This window comes from Pomacea canaliculata, linkage group LG3 (assembly GCF_003073045.1).
Source record: "Pomacea canaliculata isolate SZHN2017 linkage group LG3, ASM307304v1, whole genome shotgun sequence".
Taxonomy (NCBI): Eukaryota; Metazoa; Mollusca; class Gastropoda; order Architaenioglossa; family Ampullariidae; genus Pomacea; species Pomacea canaliculata.
In genome coordinates this window covers 9,948,881-9,969,127 of record NC_037592.1, presented here as the reverse complement: position 1 = coordinate 9,969,127, position 20,247 = coordinate 9,948,881, and the positions used below count along the sequence as shown (strand labels likewise).

At 41.4% G+C, this 20,247-nt stretch overlaps 2 protein-coding genes across 8 annotated transcripts in view; one reads left to right on the top strand and one right to left on the bottom strand.

Annotated features, from left to right (window-relative positions):
- The window catches only part of LOC112558602, a 13,291-nt gene extending 8,493 nt beyond the window's left edge, over positions 1-4,798 (top strand). For all 3 annotated transcript variants that reach the window (XM_025229144.1, XM_025229145.1, XM_025229146.1), the window contains one exon: positions 193-4,798. In XM_025229144.1, coding sequence (XP_025084929.1) covers positions 193-564 — 372 coding nt within the window. In that variant the 3' untranslated portion in view covers positions 565-4,798. The remainder of the gene's footprint in view (positions 1-192) is intronic.
- Positions 4,707-20,247, bottom strand: LOC112558603 (COMM domain-containing protein 9-like). Of its 5 annotated transcripts, none has more exons than XM_025229151.1 (4): positions 20,167-20,247; positions 17,074-17,182; positions 6,990-7,093; positions 4,707-5,915 (listed from the first exon to the last, which is right to left on the bottom strand). In XM_025229151.1, exons 2-4 carry the CDS (start codon positions 17,135-17,137, stop codon positions 5,775-5,777), a joined length of 309 nt encoding a protein of 102 aa, XP_025084936.1. In that variant the 5' UTR covers positions 17,138-17,182; positions 20,167-20,247; the 3' UTR covers positions 4,707-5,774. The 5 variants fall into 5 exon arrangements, with proteins under 5 accessions (XP_025084936.1, XP_025084935.1, XP_025084932.1 ...); XM_025229150.1 differs by having other exon boundaries at positions 20,108-20,225; XM_025229147.1 differs by lacking the exons at positions 17,074-17,182; positions 20,167-20,247 and adding exons at positions 11,964-12,072; positions 12,540-12,717.

The following is a 20,247-nucleotide window of genomic DNA, read 5'->3' as shown; positions in this document are numbered from 1 at the left end:
CTTCCCTGCTCTTTGTCTCAGATGTCGAGATTCTTTCCTTGTCATCCAGTACAGGGCTGCCTGCTTTGCTGTGATATAACATTAGTTGCTGGCTCAGCATATAACACCAATCCTCCCCCGCTCTCCCCTTTGTGGTTCGGATTCATAGTGGTTATTGGTATAATTTCTTTTTCTTTTTGTCTTGGTTTCAAGGCTGACTTCATCTTGGTGTGCTTGTCACCACAATATGTGCGAGAGATTCAGATGGTCAGCAAGGCATCAGATGCAAACTCTCAGACCTGGCAGCATGCAGCGCACATCTACCACCTCATGCAGCAAGAGTATGAGAGGACCCGTCGCACCTCACGCTTTGTTCCATTGTTCTTTGAGGGTTTAAAGCTCGAGGGCACCCCGTCTTGGCTAACTCACCATCTGGTGTATCACTGGCCACAGCAGTACAAGGACCTGTTGTGGATGCTGACCAAACCAGAGGAGCGCATCAAACCTCGTTCGAAAGCAGAGAAGAACTGCTCCATGTTAAAAAACGGGCATTGCATGCCAGTGCTATCATCGTCAGGCTATTGATTAGCTGTGGATGATCAGGGTGCCAAAAATTAAGACTGTGAAAGAATGAACCTTAATGTATTTTTATTTTGGGAGCTTTGATCATCACAGAAGGAAAAAAGACCTTTTTTGTCTAAACATTTCTTTGTCTTTACAGCAGATTAGGTTGTCCAAAAATTACAATGATGGAGTTTAATGCAATATAATTCTACAAAATGCTATTTTTCAATGGTCATTCCATTTTTAATTCTCATTTTTCTTCATTTATTTACTTATTTGTTTATTATATTTATTTCTTTTCATTGCTGAGAACAGAATCTATATATATTGGATAGAGCAGTCCAGTGCGTAATAGATGTGTGTTTATTACCAAAACAGTGAGGATTGGGTTCCTGGGTTCTGATTTCATATAAGATACACTGTTCTTTTACTATATGCGACATTTGTTTACAAGTCTAGTACTTTGCCTTAATTTAGTAGCTGGCTTAATATGGAACACAACATACCCTATTCCCCCTTATCTTGGTGGTGCAATGGATTGTATCAGCAAAGAGTGATGTAGAAAGCAGCATGATATGGATTTCTATTTTGGTTATGACATATTTCAGTCTTTTGCTATGTTTATCATTAGTACTTTCTCAAAAACATTGTTTGCTACATGGAAAGATATTCTGACCAAGTGATCAGTAGAAATTTCTGAAATTAGATATTTACTGACAATAATTCAGTTGTATTTGTACAGTTTATATATATATACACACACATACATGCATATTGTGTGTGTGTTTGTATGATCATTAGGGAGATTGAATGATCTGGACTACATCCTGTTCCTCGGATTCATACCCTGCTCAGCTCCTTTTACATGTCTGCACACTTTCATGCTAGAGTAGTTTTATTCCTCTCTCACCTGCACAGTTACATACACAAGAAATACATAGCAGTAGCGTACAACAAAAGATTTTTTTCTGCAGGAATGCAGCAAAGCTCATTTCCCATTTCAGAATTGAAATATATATATATGAATGCAAAGTGTTTGATAATACAGGTTAACAGACACTTTCACTATACCTGTAAGTGTTGTTTTACTATGACTTCAAGTCACTTAAGAGTTTCCCCCAGTCTTTTTCAATCACTGACCTGTGTAGTCGCAGGCTTTGAAGTCTACACTTGATTGTCTTCGGCGTAGCTAAGCAAACACAGTTGCCATTCTATACATGTGTGCTGTAGGTAACAACAGTCTCATTCCATAGACTTCCAGTCCACTGCGATAGCACTGGCCAGTAAAGACTACCAGATCATTTTTCTTGGTTTTCTCCAACAGTGCACTTGCTTTTTTGCTTGTCAGTGCATGACAGTGGGATTTGATTTATGCACCACCATATCGTTTGCTGAATATAAGGAAACATGGAAGCTGCACATATATATCTGTAATTTGACACTGTTATATCCCTGGTCAGCTAAGAAACTCAAAGGTGGTCTGCACGGATATCTCAACAATTACACTTCATTACTGTTTTGCCCTAAGGCAGTAGAGCCACAGTCTGCAAGTGCCAGTAAATAATGTTTACATTAAGAATGATCCAGACTAGCTGTTTGCAAATGACAACATTCAGCGATAATCCCTGCCGTATTGCAAACTTTGTTTATATTGGCCACCAGTATGTGTTTTGAAACTGGCTCTCTTTCTTCATGTGATGGCATCATAATAGCGAAAGCTGTAGAAGTATGGGTATATAGAGGATTTGTTTTTAATTTTAGAAATGCTCCTTGATGTGGATTAAAGAAAGTTGATAATATTTGATGTGCATTTTTTGGCTGTTAGTGTGAGTAAACCTTGGTTTACTGCTTTCTATCAAACATTTTTGACCAAAAGGTCCAGTAATAAGTGGACAGTGTTGACTCATTATTATGTTGTCATTGCGATAAACTGTTACATTTTGGAATCTTAATTGTTGTAGTGTCTTCATGACGAATTGTTTCATGATGGAATCTATATTGTTGTACTAGTCAGCAAGTGAGTGGTTATCTTGCAGTGATCAAGAATTTTCTTTAGTCCATTGTGGCCTTCTGTTTGATCATTTCCCAGGAACATCCTGACTTTTTTTCAGCTGTTGCGAGGACTTTGCCTTGAGGAGTAAGTGCTTGCTTGTAACAGCTGTTAACATGGTGCTTTTGCACCCCACCAGTATGTGCTTTGGAGCTGCCTAGTTTTTTCTGTGTGACATACAAGCTTATTGACAACAGGCAGTTGCAGTTCTCAACTGCTGTAAACTTAAATGGTATTGGAAAAAATGTTGATGTTTATTACTACTGATGTACACATTCCTTATTAACAACTTTTTAAGTTAAGCCTTTGGCTTGTAGGATGTATAGAAGTTTGGTTGTCTGACCACAACTGATGGATCAAAACTGTAAATTACTCTGCTTGGCCTTGGCCAGGTCTTTTTCTCTTCAGTAACCATGATTATCTGGATTTTTTCCTGGCTTTTTTTGTGCAAGCAGCATATGGGTTTGCAGTTTCTGTTCAATTATCACAATGAAGCATGTTATGTGGAGGCAATAATAAAAAATATGTAAATTTATTTTGTTTCCAGACTACAAATAAGAAAATTTTCCAGTTAGACATTAGCTTTGCTGCCAGTGTATGTTCATACTGATGTCAGGTGTAAAACATTTCTGTTATGTTGACAAAATTTCTTTCAGTGCCTTTCAAAAGCTCAGTAGAACATTCTGTCAGCATATGAAGATAAAAGCATTCAACTGTTGTGTTAGGCATCCAAGTAGTACCTAGAGACCAGCTGTACATGAAGATATCAAATAACGTACAATTCAGGCACCGATTTATCAGAAATGCCCTAAATAATGGGAAGGGAAACTGCAAAAAGACATGGCCAAAAAATATTCCAATTGCTTTTGATTTCATAATTATTTAAATTAATATGCTTTCATAGTGCATAAAGCTTATTTTATATTCACTTGTGCGAAGTTTAAATTGGCTTTTCTAGCTTCATGTGAGTGCATGCACACACATTTATTACTCACCCTTTAAACACTCCTCATTTTGCATTGGTTTCCTTGCTGCCATACTGCAAAACCAAATCTCTTTGAAGTTTATAGGACCTTTGTGTACAGAAAGATGTGAATGCTTACACAGTCCGTCAGTGGATGGGTTGATGTATGTATTCCCACTCTGTTGCTGTTCAGAAAAGTACCTGGAGTACAGTCGAAATTTAGAGGCAAGTTTATATGCGGAAATGTGAATCCTTGCTGTAGAAGGTAAAAAAAGCTTTATGTGCATTACTTTGGTGAAGGAGATGGGGACTGAGAATTGGAGGATGTTGTTTTAATGAAACTTTAGTCAAGCTTTCTGTTCATTGTATCACTAGTAGAAGGTTAGGGACCAGGAGATTTAGGTGAAAGGTGAGTATTCGACACATGTTCATCACAGAATTTGGAGGGTTGTATGGTGCCAGTGGTGATGAGTCTCATAACAACATAGTAGAACATTACATTTAAAACCTCACCACACTTCCTTTGTTTATTGAATACTAAGCCTATGAAAATATTTCTAAAAGATTTTTCCTTTCCAGTTAAATTGTTTATATGTCTGTTGGAGCATACCAAGCCGTAAGTGATTGTCTCCCTTTTTTTAGTGAAAATCTGTTTTCATTGTTTCACAAGGTGACTACTATCTGTGATGCAATATTGTATGTGTACAGCTGTAATGGATGGATTGAAGTTAATTGCCTTTGATGTTACAAAATAGCCAGGTGATAGATGCTTTTATATCTGGCTTTATTTTGAAAAAATTGGTGTATTTGTCATGCCTGTTCTTTTCTCATATTTTGGTTGTTGCTTCCTTCATGGAGGCACATGTAATAATTGACAGTTTTGTGGTTATCTCAAAGATGAGATACTATAAGCTCATAGTTTTTTAAGTAATGACTGATGATGAAAGTCAAAACCCATGGAATACATATGGTGGTAGAACAAGTTTGTGTTTTTAGATTTTCATGGTCAATTCATTTTCATTAAATCAGCATATGCAGGTAACTGCCTTCTTTTATTTATAGGATATTCTGTATATTTTGTATTTTTTTGAGTAATCAGTACAGAACTAACTAAAATTTATTCACACAAAATTGTGGATTAACAATTGAAACTGTTTGATGTTTTTATTGTACAAATAGTATCACATTAGGCAAAATATTTGTTGTAAATGTTAAACAATCAATAAACAGTTTAAGTTTTATCAACGTTTTTGCAAATGATGGGCTCAAGTACATCTTTAGAAGAGTCTTTAGTTCACAACTGCCAGTCAACAACATTCAAAGTCCCATGTTTAAAATGTTTTCTCTTGACCATATGTAGCGCCATTGCTGCATGGAGTGACCATCTAATCCAACCAGTTTCTCCTCACAAGTTCTTGCATTACAAAAAAGGAGACTTCTACTTGTTCAAACTAGCCTGTCCTCACACTCAATCTGTTTCCTGGCTGATATCTTGCAGGGTTGGTAGGAAAGATTCCATTTAATGTGATCTACCAAGGGTTTTCTTTCCCCTAGCCATCCAAATCAGGCTGAATGGGTTGGAGGCGACAATCACTTTAATTCTTCAGTTTCTTGCTGTTTGTCATGGTTCTTGAAGGATGGCCCATTGTTTTTATAAACCTGAATTGAAATAGTACCTGACAATAATGCCAGTATGGCATGGTAAACTTACTATTCTAAATCACCCACAAACAGCCATTCCACCAAGGGCTTAATATGTCTACTGCTCTGAGACAGGGTTAGGGTTGCTGACAGCTAGTTGCTTATTCTGGCCATGACCAGTTGACCTGAGAAAGGAAAACTAACAAAGCTTAACCAATTATTTGAACAAAAACAAAGTGCACCTAGGTGTCATGTTGTGCTAGTGTAAAACCATGTGCAGAAGAAACAAAGCTAAGATGAGGTGTATGTCATGGTATTAAAGATTGCACTTGGTCACTTTTGTAAAAGCAATAGTGTTCTGATCCAGAAATAATTTTCTTGAATTAAACTTGAAGAAAAGCAATGGCCACTTTCCCTATTCATATTTTGATAAAGCTTTTCTTTTCATGTCTCTTCAAAATGTTTGTCACCCATTCTAATTTAAGCAATGAGCTAATTCTTAGCATTAAAAAATTACATTCTCCATAATGAACATGACTGAAAATTTAAGCAAGTTATTTCTAGAGTGGAAAAATGCTATCGCCTGGCAACAGAAGCCAGCTGCTCGCGGATTTTGGACAAGCCATCAAGCATGGTGTCCAGCGTCTCTTTTGACAATTCTACATTGACACTTTGCCACTCTGTCTGGCTGTCCCTTCCTTCCAGATTGCCTTCCATCTGACATAAAAAAGGAAAAGAACAAATAAATAGAACCTGCACTGCACACAGGAAGGTGTAAACAGCTCTCTATATATATAGTTAGGACACTGACATATTTTCCTTTTCTTCACTTCCAAAACTCTATGTCTGGCAAATGTCCTAACATTTTTGCCAATGTGGATATAAATTTAAAATAATGAGTGTGCTCCTAGCTTGTACAGACAGTACTTTACAACAGAAATCCCGTCTATGTGAGGTTGCAAAGTGTGAAGCACATACTGAGAATGTCTTCCTTCTTCACGGCAACTATTATTTAAAAAAACCTGCTATACAAATAATTATTTGGGCAGTTTTTAATTTTGCAAACTGTCTCCACTTATTGCAAGTGATTGGGTTATCCCTGACAAACTTATTTCCCTTAGGCTACAAGGCAGGAAGAGAGACTACTGTGCTTTCCTATTGTCTATGCTTATGAATATTCAAGCCCTGCACAATTCCCCTTCAGAAAACATAAATTTCTGATGATAGTGTTTATCATCACAGATTTATATTTCTTGATAACCAAATGTGTATATCTACTCAAATTGTGCTCATCTAGCACAGAATAGCAAGCTGAGGCAGCATATGATGACTATAATTGCACATGGAGCTTAGTGCGTAAGCAAATTTACTACATAAAAATAAAAATTCTTATGTGTAAAACACGCATTGTTAATGCATCAATAACTGTACAGATTTAAAAATATTTTTAATGGTTTAATGACTAATTCACAGAACATAAAGTTTGTCCTTTGAGAAATTAGAAATGGGGGGTGGGGGGGGGAGGTGGAGTTATGGTGTGAGACTGTGTACACACATGAAAGAGTCCCAGAGAAAAGTGTAATTACGAAAGTAAATAAAACAAAAAAACATGTCCTAGAATACCAATGTGCAATATAGTTTGCTTCTCTCAATTACTTTTCATCATCATCATCATTATTGTGTATGATTATTACTGAGAAACAATCTTGAACTTCTTTAGAGACATACCAGTAAAGTACCCTTTGTGGAAATGTGATCTGTATCTCTGACTCCAGCTATTTAGCAACTCACCTGAAGGTTAAGAATGCAGGTTGGAACAGACATTCTGGCCACTGCATCTGAAGATGTCTTTACATCTACACGCCAGTCAAAGTCTACCAGCTTAGGGAGTGATACTGTCAACATATATGCGTGCGCGTGCACACACACAGAGCACACAAACAAGCCAACATTAGTGTTTTCTAAAATGGTAATCTCAGAGTAGTACTTCATGCGAGTAACAATGGCTATGGTCTATGGTTAATCGGAAAAATTGTATGCCATGTTTCCACCACTTTTGTTTTAAACTGACATTTTCTTGATGTTTAAAATGGATTGAGAGATGACCTAACAGGCTGGGCATGACATCTAAACACATTTAAGTTAATAAAAGTGATTTTGCATGTTATCGCATACAAGCGATGTTATTAAAGAACGCAAAGTGCTTAAAGGTGACGTGCATCACCGCTTGCATACGGCTGAGCTTACTTTGACCCTCCACTTCTCCTCCCTTCCCTGCAGCCTGATGCTGCACAGTACGCATGCGCTCACGTGACTGCCTTCCCGCCCTCAGAGACTAAATCTAAGAGCAAAGAGTGGAAATGGTTTTATTGCGTTCTCTGCCCTGTGCAGGGTTGTTGTTCAAAAACAACTTTTTGGCAGTTGACGAGGGCGCATAAAATCCTATATTAGCAAAGGGATTGTACTGGTACACAAACTCAGCACAGACGACTGCCCTCGGGAAGGCCCTCGTACGTGTGATATACCTACTGGCTGAGGCTTTCTCGTTCGCCTGTTTCTGTCTCAGTGGGAAACAGCTTGGCAGAGATCGTAGGGTAGACACAGCAACTCCTGACACTACCATGTTCCACCCCACACTCTTTCTCTTTCCTTAGTCGAGGGCTTACCGGCAGCCCAGAATTTAATCAGGGTTATAATAGAAAAGATGTCGATAAGGTAATTAACGTTTATTTATAGCATTTTCCTTGTTAAGATAATGGACGTCGACTGAAGTCCATCGTTAATTTCCCTTTTTTTTAATGACTTTTGTCGCATCCTTAAGAAAGGGGATCTGGCGGGCAGGGAATACACGGCCATGATGAAAAATGTTTAATGGCGGTCAGGTAGCGCAAATAACAGCGACTGTGGGTTAAGGGTTCCAGCTTAGCATCTCGGCAAACTGACCTTCGTCTAGTTGGCTTTGACAAAGCTAGCCTCAAACAAGCAACAGAGGCTTTCCCACGTCTTCGCAACAGTAAAACGAGCCCCCCTTTCATTGATACGTCGACAGGTGATCTGCAAAGTGGAAGGTCGGTGTCCGTAAAGGTAAGATGAAGCCTCTGCATTATGAAAAAGACTTCTTTCTGCATGCCTCCGTATTGAGAGTTTAAGCGGACAGGAAACAAGGAAAGCGAAGAAATGTCCATAAAACGCTCTTCTCTCGGGAGGATGCCCGCACAGAGCGATAAGCTAGGATTCACACAATGTAAGACCAATGTAAAGCGAGGATTAAGTACACAGTCGATTAAGACTACCTTTAAACTATTCCATACAGCTGTTAAATACACAATGCATTAAGATGACCTTTAAACTATAAGGAATGCACCATCGTCACCATCACGCCGTTTTTCCCTAAGCGGGTGCAAAGCGTGCAAACGTATGAAGGTGGTGGTGGTGGTGATGTTAGTTGGGGGAAGGGGAAAGGGACGTTTCACAAACGAAGTTTTTGTCTGGCTGAGGTGGACGAAAAGGTTAAGAACAGAACTAATGATGTAAGTCTGCTCCTCATCTACCGGAAACTTGTCACCAGACCTCACGCATGCATACATAACCATACTGCGAACTGCCCAATGTACACAACCTAATAAAACAATCTCCGGCTAGGCGCAGAGACAAGCCTGTCCACAGTTACAATTACAACAGTTTCTAGGATCCAAACCATTCAAGACAACTGTGAAGGTATGATTCAAAGGTATGTTGAGACCACATTCGAACTACGTTACTTCGAGCAGTATATAACTGTAATTATTGGGAATAAAGTCAGATGGCTTATATATTGATGCAATTAAATGCTGAGAGCAGCTGCCAAGGAGAAGACGTGGTCACCTTCACGGCATTTCTTGTCAAAGTGGTAATTGTCCATTCGTGAACTAGTGGGTACATTTCTTTTCTTATACCTGGCTAAAGCTTAATGCAAGATAGTGTTTGGCAGTCTACACGAATACCCTGTACTGTTTTCAAATGCACGCCCACAAACATCACTTTGCACGAAGAAGAGGTCAAACTCATGAAGCCATGTTCGTCCACAGATACCATTAATTAACATATCGTCCCAGTTCGCCTATTGACTGAAACCTTGACAACGTAAACGTATCCTGTACAATCCTGGCATCTGTGTTCCTGGCCTAGCTCTCCCTGTACACAGTGATGTTTGCAGGTGTGTACCGGAGAACGTAAGGAAGGTACAATCATCCAGACTTTGGAAAAGATCATCTTGGCCTGAGCTGTACTCAGTCACTTGAAACAAAAAATGAATACTACATCAGACCTTTAAACAATAACAACAGTAACAACAAAAACAAGTGATTACACGTTTGTCGGTCAGGGCCCGCTGTGGGCGTTGCTAAGTGACTAGATTAGCATCCAGTCTGAAATCAGTTCACACGATCAGCGATCGAGAGGTTTTGCGCCACAGCTGTCTCGTTGTCATGCGCAAACGTGAACAGAAGGCTGATCGACGAACACGAATGACCTGCAGGCAGTCCCGCTACGAAAAACAGCGGTGCAATGTGCATAAATGATGACGAAAAGCATGCATGATTCAACACCAGGGATGGGGGTGGGGAAGCTCTCGGTGATGTCCTTTCAGGCGTGTCCATGAGGATGATCAGGAACTGTGAAAAACCTGCGCCGTCATTGTCTGCACAAAAAAACCCAACAACTGCCGAGTAGTCTTCGCGGTCTTCTGGTGGCTGCATGCGTGAGCAAGCACGTCTCTGGACGTCTGACCTCCACGAGCGAGGGACAGCTGGGGATGGGGGATCGTGGGGCATCGATCGGCTATGTTCTGCATCCACGCACGATCTGCGCTTCCTAAACCGACGGACTAGGGGAGGAGGCTGACACTAGCCTAGTGTCTGCTGCCAACGTGCTTGACGCGCGGGTGTGTCGTGCACGTCTGGAAACATTGTGACGTCGGCTTCCTGGTCACGCTAAACGTTTCGTCTCCCACTACCCCACCCCCTACCTCACCATCACCCCGCCCTTCGGCCTTGAATCTTCTGCAGCGCATTATTCGACCCATTTGGGGACTTGCTTTTCGTCCTGAGGTTGCCGCTCGCAGGTCAACCAGCGGAATGAACGGTATGACTGTTCAAACAATGGGGGGCCGCTTAAACCTCTTGTTCGCGTCGTCCTCGCTCAACGAGCGCAAGGGTGTAACCCGTCCGAAAGCTTCTGCGGCAAAAATTAGTACACGATCAAAGGAACTGCTTCTGAACTCGTTCCGCATAGAAATCTCATTTTCCACCAGCAACTGCGCAGTCATCTCATTAGTATATTTGTTTGCTTTAGATGTACGATGGTGACCTGTTAACGCTTGGTTGTGGTTGTTTGTTTTTTTTCTTTAAATCCAGCAAAAATATAAATCGATATATATATATCCTATTTGAGGCTGCGTTGCAGAAGCCGCAGTTCACTTCTACGTAGGTCATTAAAATCTGTAAGCAAAGTTGAAATAGCTGGTGTCTTCGCAAGCTTGCGTAGACACAAAGGTGTCTAAACGCCAAGTACCTGGGCTGCTTTGCATGAGATCGTTGTCTGTTCTGTCTTTATGAGCTGCACAAGGAAAATACTTGGGTACGAACACACTGCGGGCTCATTTCAACACACAGAACAGGAAAATGACATGGTGGGGTTACAAATGGTGGGCAGGAAAGGAAAACCACAGAATATAGGTGACACTGCCACTGTCTCATTCCACAATGGCACAATTGTTAGGTTTGAGCGATCGACTCTGATGCTTAGAAAAGGTGATGGCCGACCGTGTTGTTTACAGGCGATAGACGAAGGCTGCTTTCGCCACCAGAGAGTTCATGGTCGAGGTAAACACCTTCACAAATGCCATGAAGGAAACTACTGTGACAACAATACGGATATGCTTAAACATTTAAGCAGCTGGGAAAAGGGAATGAATCTAGTTCATTTTCACTTCAATTTTTTTTAAAGGCTGAATGTCTGGCTTGTGGTAGGATTGGAATTTTACGCCGTGCCAGCAACTAAGGCTATATCACGGCAAGACAGCCAGCCCTGTAAACAGATGCCACACGCAGAGAAAGGGCTAATAGCATAACGAAAGGAAGGAGGGAAGTAATGAACACAGTAGTCATTCTACCTTCTCGAGAAGTACCCTCAACTCCCTCTGTCGGATCGAATTGTCTTCCCCACCGGAAGGCGAAAGCACAACCTTTTAAAATAATCACACAAGGTTACAAAATGATCAGCTATGAATATTCTCATCGGGTACATTTGTTCTAGTGTTTGGTTAGGATTTTTGTGTCTAGTTTCATAAGAATGCAATCTTCCGTGTAAGTCAGTGACGTACGTAAACCTCAATGCCGCTCAACCGATCCATCCCCGCCACCCCTACCTAAAACCAGCCAAATATTTACATTTTACACAGTACAGATTATAACGCAGCCCTTCTGATCCGCATGCCATCTCGCTAGTGTAATCATCAATTAGATAATCAACGATAATTATTAGCCTATCTCTTAACCAATTAGCCTCTAAAGAGCGCAGACGAAACATTTTAAAATGGGCCCAACACGAAGTGACCCGGATGGAAGCACGCCGCTTGCCGATTGGCTGACCAGCGAAGGGCGAGTGTTTGCTCGCATTGTTCTGCACGTGAAGCACACGTGCTTATCATAGACATACGGCAGCTTCTTCCTGCGACGGCTTACTAGCAATCCCGCGCGATCAACGTCTATGTGCTGACCTACTAACCTTTCAACTTTCTTGGGCGGGCAGCAAACAACTGGAGCTCTTGTCGAAATTGAAGCCGCGTTGGCGCAGCTTGTGATGTGACACCTCGCGACTGAAGTCTTCCAGTATTCTACAGACAGTGCAATAGTAAATTTCAAGAAAAATCAGAAAAACCCACTTTAATCATACAAGGACGATGTGAATTTTCTTTTGATTTGCATTCAAGTGTGAGTTCTGAGCACTGGGTCGTCGCTTGAGGCAAACGCAGCCATCAAAAAGTTTGTCAGCGTATTTCCTCTCCGCAAGATTCCACTTTTTAAAAAGTTTATTTAACCGAAATAAACGGTGAATATAGAAAGGTCAAGTATTTGAGACGCGTAATTCGCCCATGTATACTTTTAAATAATGTTGACATGTTTACTTTTATTGTTTTATGTAATTCTGCATAAATGTCAACAGCTATCCCGTTATGTCTCGGGACGAATTGACTTTGACAGGTGATGAAAATGAGACTGTCAGTGTTTTACAAGGCTGTTCTCTCTCTATACGCACACATCTGAATTCCCGGCCAATCAATACAGTCACGGAGATACTGACCGATCCTCCGGCACACAATGAGAAGGCAAGCACGGCGTCGCGTCTGATCAAAACCCCAAACAACAGGTCTGCCAAGATCGATGCCGAGGGCTCGTGGATTTTGAAAACGGCCGCTGTTGGCATCATCAAAATGGCAGTACACGACTTCTCTCCGATCTCTCCCGTGCAAAATTATTTTTTAAAATAACAATGTGCTGCTTAATTTCGGAGGAATTCTGAAAAACACGATTTGAGTTATAATGTAAAAGACATAAGAACAATGTCCATTAAAAAACTGGCATAATTGCCTACATAATTGTTTGGTTTGACTACTGATGACTGTTTTGAGTTCAGATCTCTTCTCGGATACGCTGTTCTTTCTTTGCGTGTGGCATCTGTTTACAGTGTGAAAAGGCATTTAGAAAGAGCGAAGCGTGACGAATGTGCCGTTACGCATGGCTGCAGCACACACGCTGTACTGAGGCAGATGTGAACTGTTATTTGTGGCGCAATAGCTTCAACTGAAGTATCGAATATGACTAAACATAAGGGGGTGGAGCGGTGCAGTGTTCAGTGGGGCGTGGCGTTGTGCTCCGTTAATAAACTGCCTCTAATGAACCAGGCGATAGGGATATTTCAGGGATGCTTTCTGTACTAGTTAAAATTAGGCCTGCTGGTATAAATTAATAGATATAATTACCGCGCGTACGTAGAAACAATACGTTCTAAATGCGTTAGAGGAGTATAGGGTGTGACAGAGTTTACACAAAGTCTCTCCGAGGGTTTAAGCCGTGCTGTTATGCATGGCGCAACAGCACACACGCGCACTGTGGCAGAAGATTTCAACGACTTTAGTTGTACAGTGTGAAACTGGCTTTAGAGAAGTGAAGCGAGTCAACTGTGTAACCACGCGCACTATGGCAGATGTGTTAGCCAAAGCGGCTGTCGGCGGAGACAGACGAAGAGAGCTGGCGAAAACATAAGAACAAAAAATCCAAAGTACTCCGTCAAGGGCGCACGCCATCAACCCAAGCATGTCAGTGATTTATAGCTGCAACTTGCACATCCGGCCCCTCGAGATACCCGGACAGAAAAGTTATTTTCACGTATACGAGCCTTCCCTCTGCCAGGCGCCCTCGCACTGTGTTTGAGGAAACATTCTGTGCTGGCCAACTGTGCGACGTTTTCTTTTTGAAAAAACCTGAAGAGCTGGACTGGTTGGACTGCAGACATCATGAGTTAAAAAAAAATCTTGCCGTGTGATCGCATGGTCACTCCTCTAATATTTTTTAAACCCCAGTGGACATTACCGTGTGTTGCTAATATTCGCCAGGTTTACCTCAAGTTCGATTTCAGATAGAACAGTGTCGTCTTACATTGACTTTGAAACGCGCAAAACACGTGCCGAGCAACAACGTCAACTTGTTGACGCGAGCAGCAGCAGCAGCCAGGCACAAGCTGACCTACTAACATTTAGGTCGCTGCGAGTTCTACTGCAGCTAGCCACGAGCCGCTGGCATCAATTCTTGGAGTTATCATCCTATTGCTTGGCACCGTGGGTACTTGGTACCATCACCCCGGAATACAAACAATAGCCTTGACGGAGAGACCGGCTGAAAAACCATTAAAGAAAATACTGTTGGTGCAAGGAAAGGCCACCAGTTCCTGTTCCAGGACAAATACCTTTTAATTTTAATTCGCTCACCAAACGTTTAAACGCAATCCCGATTTAATTTTAAGTAGGCAGAGACCAGAGGGAGAGGTGGGAAGACAATGGTTGTGACGACGTTTATGTCTTCTCTAGTTCCAAAGAAAGGAAAGGTGCGTGTTGAGCGCCTAAAGGAATTGGAAGGGGGAGGGGGTTAATAAAGAAAGCGGTCTGGTGCCTGATCGTGGCCCTTGCCTTGACTGTGCAACACAAAGCTGGGGTAAAGACAGAGGTGAGGTCGTACGGAGTTTGCCAGTGCGTTGTTGTGACCTCCCCTGTAATCCAGTAACCCTTCGGCCATCTTTGCGAGGTGGTGAGGCCGGCGAGACTGCCGCTTTCGTGAACAAAGAAGTGGCAGATCACACAGCCTGGACGCCGGCTTTCTTGCATCCTGCCTATCGCGACTGTTTTCCGAGGTGGAAAGAGAGTTTTGGTGGAGGGACCGATAGCCTAGCTGACATGTCTTCTACCTTGGAGCGTGTAAGGTTTTGTGACGGGTACACTTGATCGCATTCTTTATGAACTGCTTTACATTAAGTACAAGTAAATATTCCTAATGCCTTCCACGAAATTGCCCGAGAAGAGAACAATGTTGCAGGTGCTTTTATCTTACAGAGTTGTTGAGGATGGGGGAGGGGGGTCGCCGACCATGTCGCAAATAACCAGATACACATCATCCTACATCAACATCATGACCCTCTACATCGCACATACATCTATAAAATATACAGTTGCGTACCCGTTATCTCTCCGCCATCCGAGCAATAGGAGTATTAGGCCAGAGGCCATGGTGACGGTGGTGAATAGGATTATGATCTGTAAGCAGGAGTAACTTTAGGGGAAATGCGTTCTCTACAAATGTCGCGAGAAACGGGGTTAGCAAGTCACTCGAACAAGGACAGGCAGTGATCACGTTAAAATGCATATTACCAATAGTTCTTAGCGATGGAACTGAGAAGCATGCAACAGAGCGAGGTGATCAGCACATTTTGGATAAGGGCAAGGAAAACTACCGGAAACATCCATCCCTGGCATTAGCGGCGCGTGCTCGCAAATCTGCAAATAGGGAACGATCTAAGTATATGTGCTTAACATTTTGCACATCTTCTCGACCATCAGTGAAACAAGACCATATATCCTTAAAAGCACAATCAGTATTATTCCTCTCCTTAATTTCGCTGAATGGCACAGTATGCTATTATGCACCTCGAGCAAAAGAACCTGCTAGACCCACAGATGTACATAACGTATAGTATATGAAGGTCTGTGGCAAGACTTACCCCTTCCACCACCCTCAGTAATGCGACGTGTCCCCCACCCACGCTCGAAATAACCCCCTTTTTTTTCGAACTGGGTGCCCTAGCCACTTCCATGTGGGGTACAACAAAGGAGCGTTTCGAAGGGAGATAACGTTGCTCGAATGGGTTTCCTCACTGGAATTAAGAATGGAGGGTCGTACGCGAAAAGGCAGGGAGGGGGGCACAGCTTGCCGCACAATCGTGCATTTCAAACGGCCCGCTGCAATTATTTTTTCGCAGCCATTACTTCCGAGAAGGAAATGATTTGGCTGGAAGAATGTGAGAGAGAGAGAGCGCCTAACGCCCAAAATGAAGTCTTTTTTGGAGGCCGTGTCAACATCAAAGGCTATGGCAGGGCGACAAATGTGCATACAGGCTTAGTTACAACGCAATTCTTCAATGAACTCTTCACCATGCTTCATTCATTTTTAAACGTATTTTGAGTGTATAACACGTTTGATTCGCCCACGTTTGATATGCAAATTAGGATCACCTGCTGCCATTCGACACTCGATCACGAACTAGTATCTTGGCAGCGTTTCTATGAAATAGACTTTGAATTTCCGATTATAATCATTGTAGTTTTCTTTAAGGTTATGGGGTTAGGGTTTTTTTCAGCTCGAGTGGGTTACGTGCATGAAACCGTTTGCCTATTCCAAAACAGCCTTGAGAAGTTGCGGGATTCTCACAAGCCCACTGTGGTTCCTACTACAAACGTGTTCAAGTCTTTGATCCTTGTCCCCCAACCCTCCTCCCCCAACTCTTACGCGTCTTTCCTTGATATCGCCAAAGAGTCTTTGTGATCGTGTTGTCTAGCCCGCGTCCAGTCCCCCTCCACCCACATCCCGTGCGCTGTTTCACTGTCCAGTGTCAGAACTCAATGGAATGAGTGGGATTTGTGTTTGCGACCCACCCCTCCAGCAGCTCACGGGAGAGCAGTGGCAAAAGGGCCGACAGCTGTCCCTCCGCCGCCCGCTCCCTCCTTCTGGCATGGCAAAACTAATCTACCGCAGGCAGGGTTGCATCCCTCGTGGGGTGAAAAGGGACAGTCACAATATAGGGGCCTTTACGCTGCCGATGGGTTGGCACTTCACACTCTACTGGGAATGTGCATTCATGCAAAATTTCGGCAGGTCACGGACACTGACTTTTCTCAGAAACAGAACTTCAAGTGACAAAACATAATGCACAAAGAAATACAACTTCTGATTTGAGACGCACAAACGTAACCATTGTTCTATCCGGAACTTACATGTACCTCCCTTCCCACACCCATAAAACTCCCGCAAAAAAACAAAAAGTTTACAGTCTGCTCCTGCGCACTAGTGGTTATATGCAAATATTAGGTGCATAACAGTCCATTCTATTGCCAGGAAGTTGCTGACATGGGCTAGTTTAAAAAAAAAACAACCTTAAGCCGCTGCTAAAGTCAAAACTACTTTTTTTTCAAAGCAAGCGTTTCCACAGGTCACCTCTCTCTCTCACACACACATATACGCATGTAACAACACAAAGATATTCGCAAACAAACACATGGAGAGAGACTTACCTTGTCTTTCGCTTGTTAGCGTTTTCGTTCGTTTTTCTTTCGACATCGCTCCTCCTGTCACCATAGCAGTTCCGTCGAATTTCTGCTTGTATTAGTCGTTTTTGTTAATCTGTTCAACAAATTAAAGCGACACATTAAAGCGGGCATAAAAGGGAAACAAATTACAATAACAAGAGCTTCACCTTTAGTTCACAAGAGCGGCAAGCTGCTTCAAATGTTCATCTTAGAGCACTAAACAAGGACATAAAACACCATAAAGTTTATAAATATGGCTCCTAAGTAAAATCGGGGTTTGTTGGTCAGTATATAACAGGGTTTCTAATCCATAAAATGTGAAGTTTTTTCAGTTCAAAATTGGTGAGAATTTTCAGTCAGTTAAAACAATTGTGATTTTGACACACACTCTCCACTACCAACATCAAAAAATGTAAAGTTTTTTGACCAAACAATTTTTTAAAAGTACACAGCAGCGAACATTTATAAAATTATCGAAACTTTTATCTATGATGTCATAATGATGACATAATTTCTTTTGCGCTTTTAAACCAGAACTTCCCCAACGCCAAATTCTTTACGTTGTGAGACTCCCACAGGTAAATTTTCTTTACATGCTTTAGAGATCTCTCACATGATTTACACACCTTTCTACATTACATTGCACACAGAGTGTGCAAATTAGGGAAAGAAAAACCCAAGACTCCAAGACTCCTCTTAAAATGTGTATCAAATCACTTGAAAATACTTGTGTGCACAAAAAAAGAAAAACCTGTTTCATTTTTTTTTTTTTAATTCAGAGGATTATTTATATATACACTTATATGACAAATACTATAATAGTTATCTGTGTGGTCAAAACTGTGATGGACTGACAGCAGTATCTGTGTATAAATGACTGTAGCTGTGTCCCAGGCATGGAGCACTTTATGCGACTGTGCTGAACGCAGCCTCTTGGCGCGGAAGAATTTCACCGAATTACTCCTCTGCGGTTCCAACGTGTGTTGCTTAAAGTGGCAAAAATCGATAAATCAATAGCACCCCTACCCCTTCAGTTTGATCCTCATGGCCGGGTTCTGTGCGTGCAATCACTGCCGCCGTGCTGCTGATGCTGAAACCTTCGCATCGATTTTGGAGCTACTGCCCGGGCACTGGCACGCGCCTGGGCTGGGGTTGGTTGGTTGGGGGAGGGTAGGGCAGCGATCGAAAGATGCACAGGCGGAGGCTGATCGAGCATCTGACGCTAGGAACCAACTGCTCTGGCACGAGGACAACACGCACGGTCAATGACGTGACGCAATGCACTGCCTTTCCAAGATTGCTCATCTTCTTTGAGTCTTTTTCTCTCTTTCCACCCTACCTCCAATAATGTTAGATCTCCAATCCGCTGGACATGAGCTTGATTCTTAGAGACTTATATTTCATTTCACCCAAAACAGAGAAACTATTACTATTACAAAGTTACTAAAATTACTAACAGGTACCTTTAGTGTGACCCCCAAAAAAGTTCTAATCAAAGGAGTTTTCCAGTCAATAATGATTGAGATCACACAGTGTTATATACCCCATGTCAACAGCAGTTTTCAAAAGATGTCTAATATATTAATAAAACAAGAAAGATGCCTTCCATCCTCCACCCCCTTCTTGTTTCCTCTTCCCCCAAAAAAGGAAGCAAAGTGGGGATGATTTGTTAATCAATTTGCAATTAATGAAGGTAAAATAATGCATCAGCACAATGCACAACAATAGATCATCACTTGTTTCAGGTTTTTTTTTTAAAATGTGGGAGTAGGAAGGGGGGGGGTCAGGCGACCATGTGCATGAGTGTGTGCTCATTATGTGGAAGCAAAAAGACAGCAGATTGAGTGATCAAGATAGAGACTGAGTGATTAAGATAACACTGTTTGCTTTACTGCTACAACACTTTGTATGCAGATACAAATGTATCTATTCTCACTTGACAGGGCAGAAAAAATCCTCTAATCACAAAAAAAACATGCCAGAAACAGACATAAATGCTAATCTACATTCACCACAAGAAGTGATCAATTATCAGAATATATAATTCAGTCTAGGAAAATTGTGTCAGCTTCTTCTGTTTGCCAGATTTCAAAATAGAATTTTTAAAAGACAAGTGTGATCAGCAATTGTCTACACTCTACAGCATCAAAGGAATGTAAGTAAACAAATTTATAGTCCTCCTTGATGACTAAAGACACTGCTTTTTAAGAAGAAATTAACATAATCATAAGATTTTTAAAAGCTGAATAGAAAGTCTGATTATGTACACAGTAATCACTGCATTACATTTTACCGAGATAACCAAGCAAGTAGCACATCAGTGAAATGTAAATAATTAAATTATTTTTAATGATATATATTATGTGAGGATGGGTCAGAGGAAAGCCTAACATGGACACACAGAAACTATACATCATGAGTAAAAATAAACTGGAAACTGGTTGAATGTGAGCTATCCATGGGATATTTTGTCAGCAGCTTCAAGAATAGTCAAATTGTGTGACAAGAATGGTATGGGGTATGTAAACAGATTTGTGTTGAACTTGTGAAACAATAAGGAATGAATACATTTACTTAGGAAATTTAACAGGAATATCTGAATTTTGTCACCAAAGAAGAAGTGCACACGTTTCGAAATGAAGTTAATCGACTGTAAAAAAAAAATTCAAATTAAAAAAAGAAGGGCTACTGATTGCTCCACGTTGTAAACTGGATTGATAAATTAAAGTGAATGATCTGCATACTGTCAGTAATCCGTAATTTTGTTATTGCTCATTCATGACAAATAACATTAAAGGCATTCACAACGAAATGCGGGAAGATTGTATAAAATATTCAACGACGTACGAATAGACGTGTTTATTATCACCCTCAACGCCCCTTTAGCACTAGTACTAGGTAGGAGCAAACTGCCTCGCATAAGTCATAATTTTACGACGGATTAATTTCTCGTCCTTCTGTGATCTTTCGTTAATTCTTTGATTTAATTTCTATTTAGGGTGTCTTCTTTCGCTCTCACCTTTATCGGGAGTAAGGAAATACCACACTCAATATAGGTTTACGTTTTCTTCCACCTACCTCTAGTAGCTCTTCCATTCAAAAGTTACGAAAGCATTTATTTCCGTTTTGCTCGTTTGTTGTTAGCCGTAGAGCGATAGA

Bases quoted from the DNA above. Each gene is read 5' to 3' on its own strand.
- LOC112558603 (XM_025229147.1), bottom strand. From the start codon at position 12,665: ATGATGCCAACAGCGGCCGTTTTCAAAATCCACGAGCCCTCGGCATCG. The intron at 12,073-12,539 runs GTCAGTATCTCC...CACTGTCTGTAG, and splicing joins CATTGTGTGCCGGAGGATCG to AATACTGGAAGACTTCAGTC. The intron at 5,916-6,989 runs GTGAGTTGCTAA...TTTTTATGTCAG, and splicing joins CCTGCATTCTTAACCTTCAG to ATGGAAGGCAATCTGGAAGG.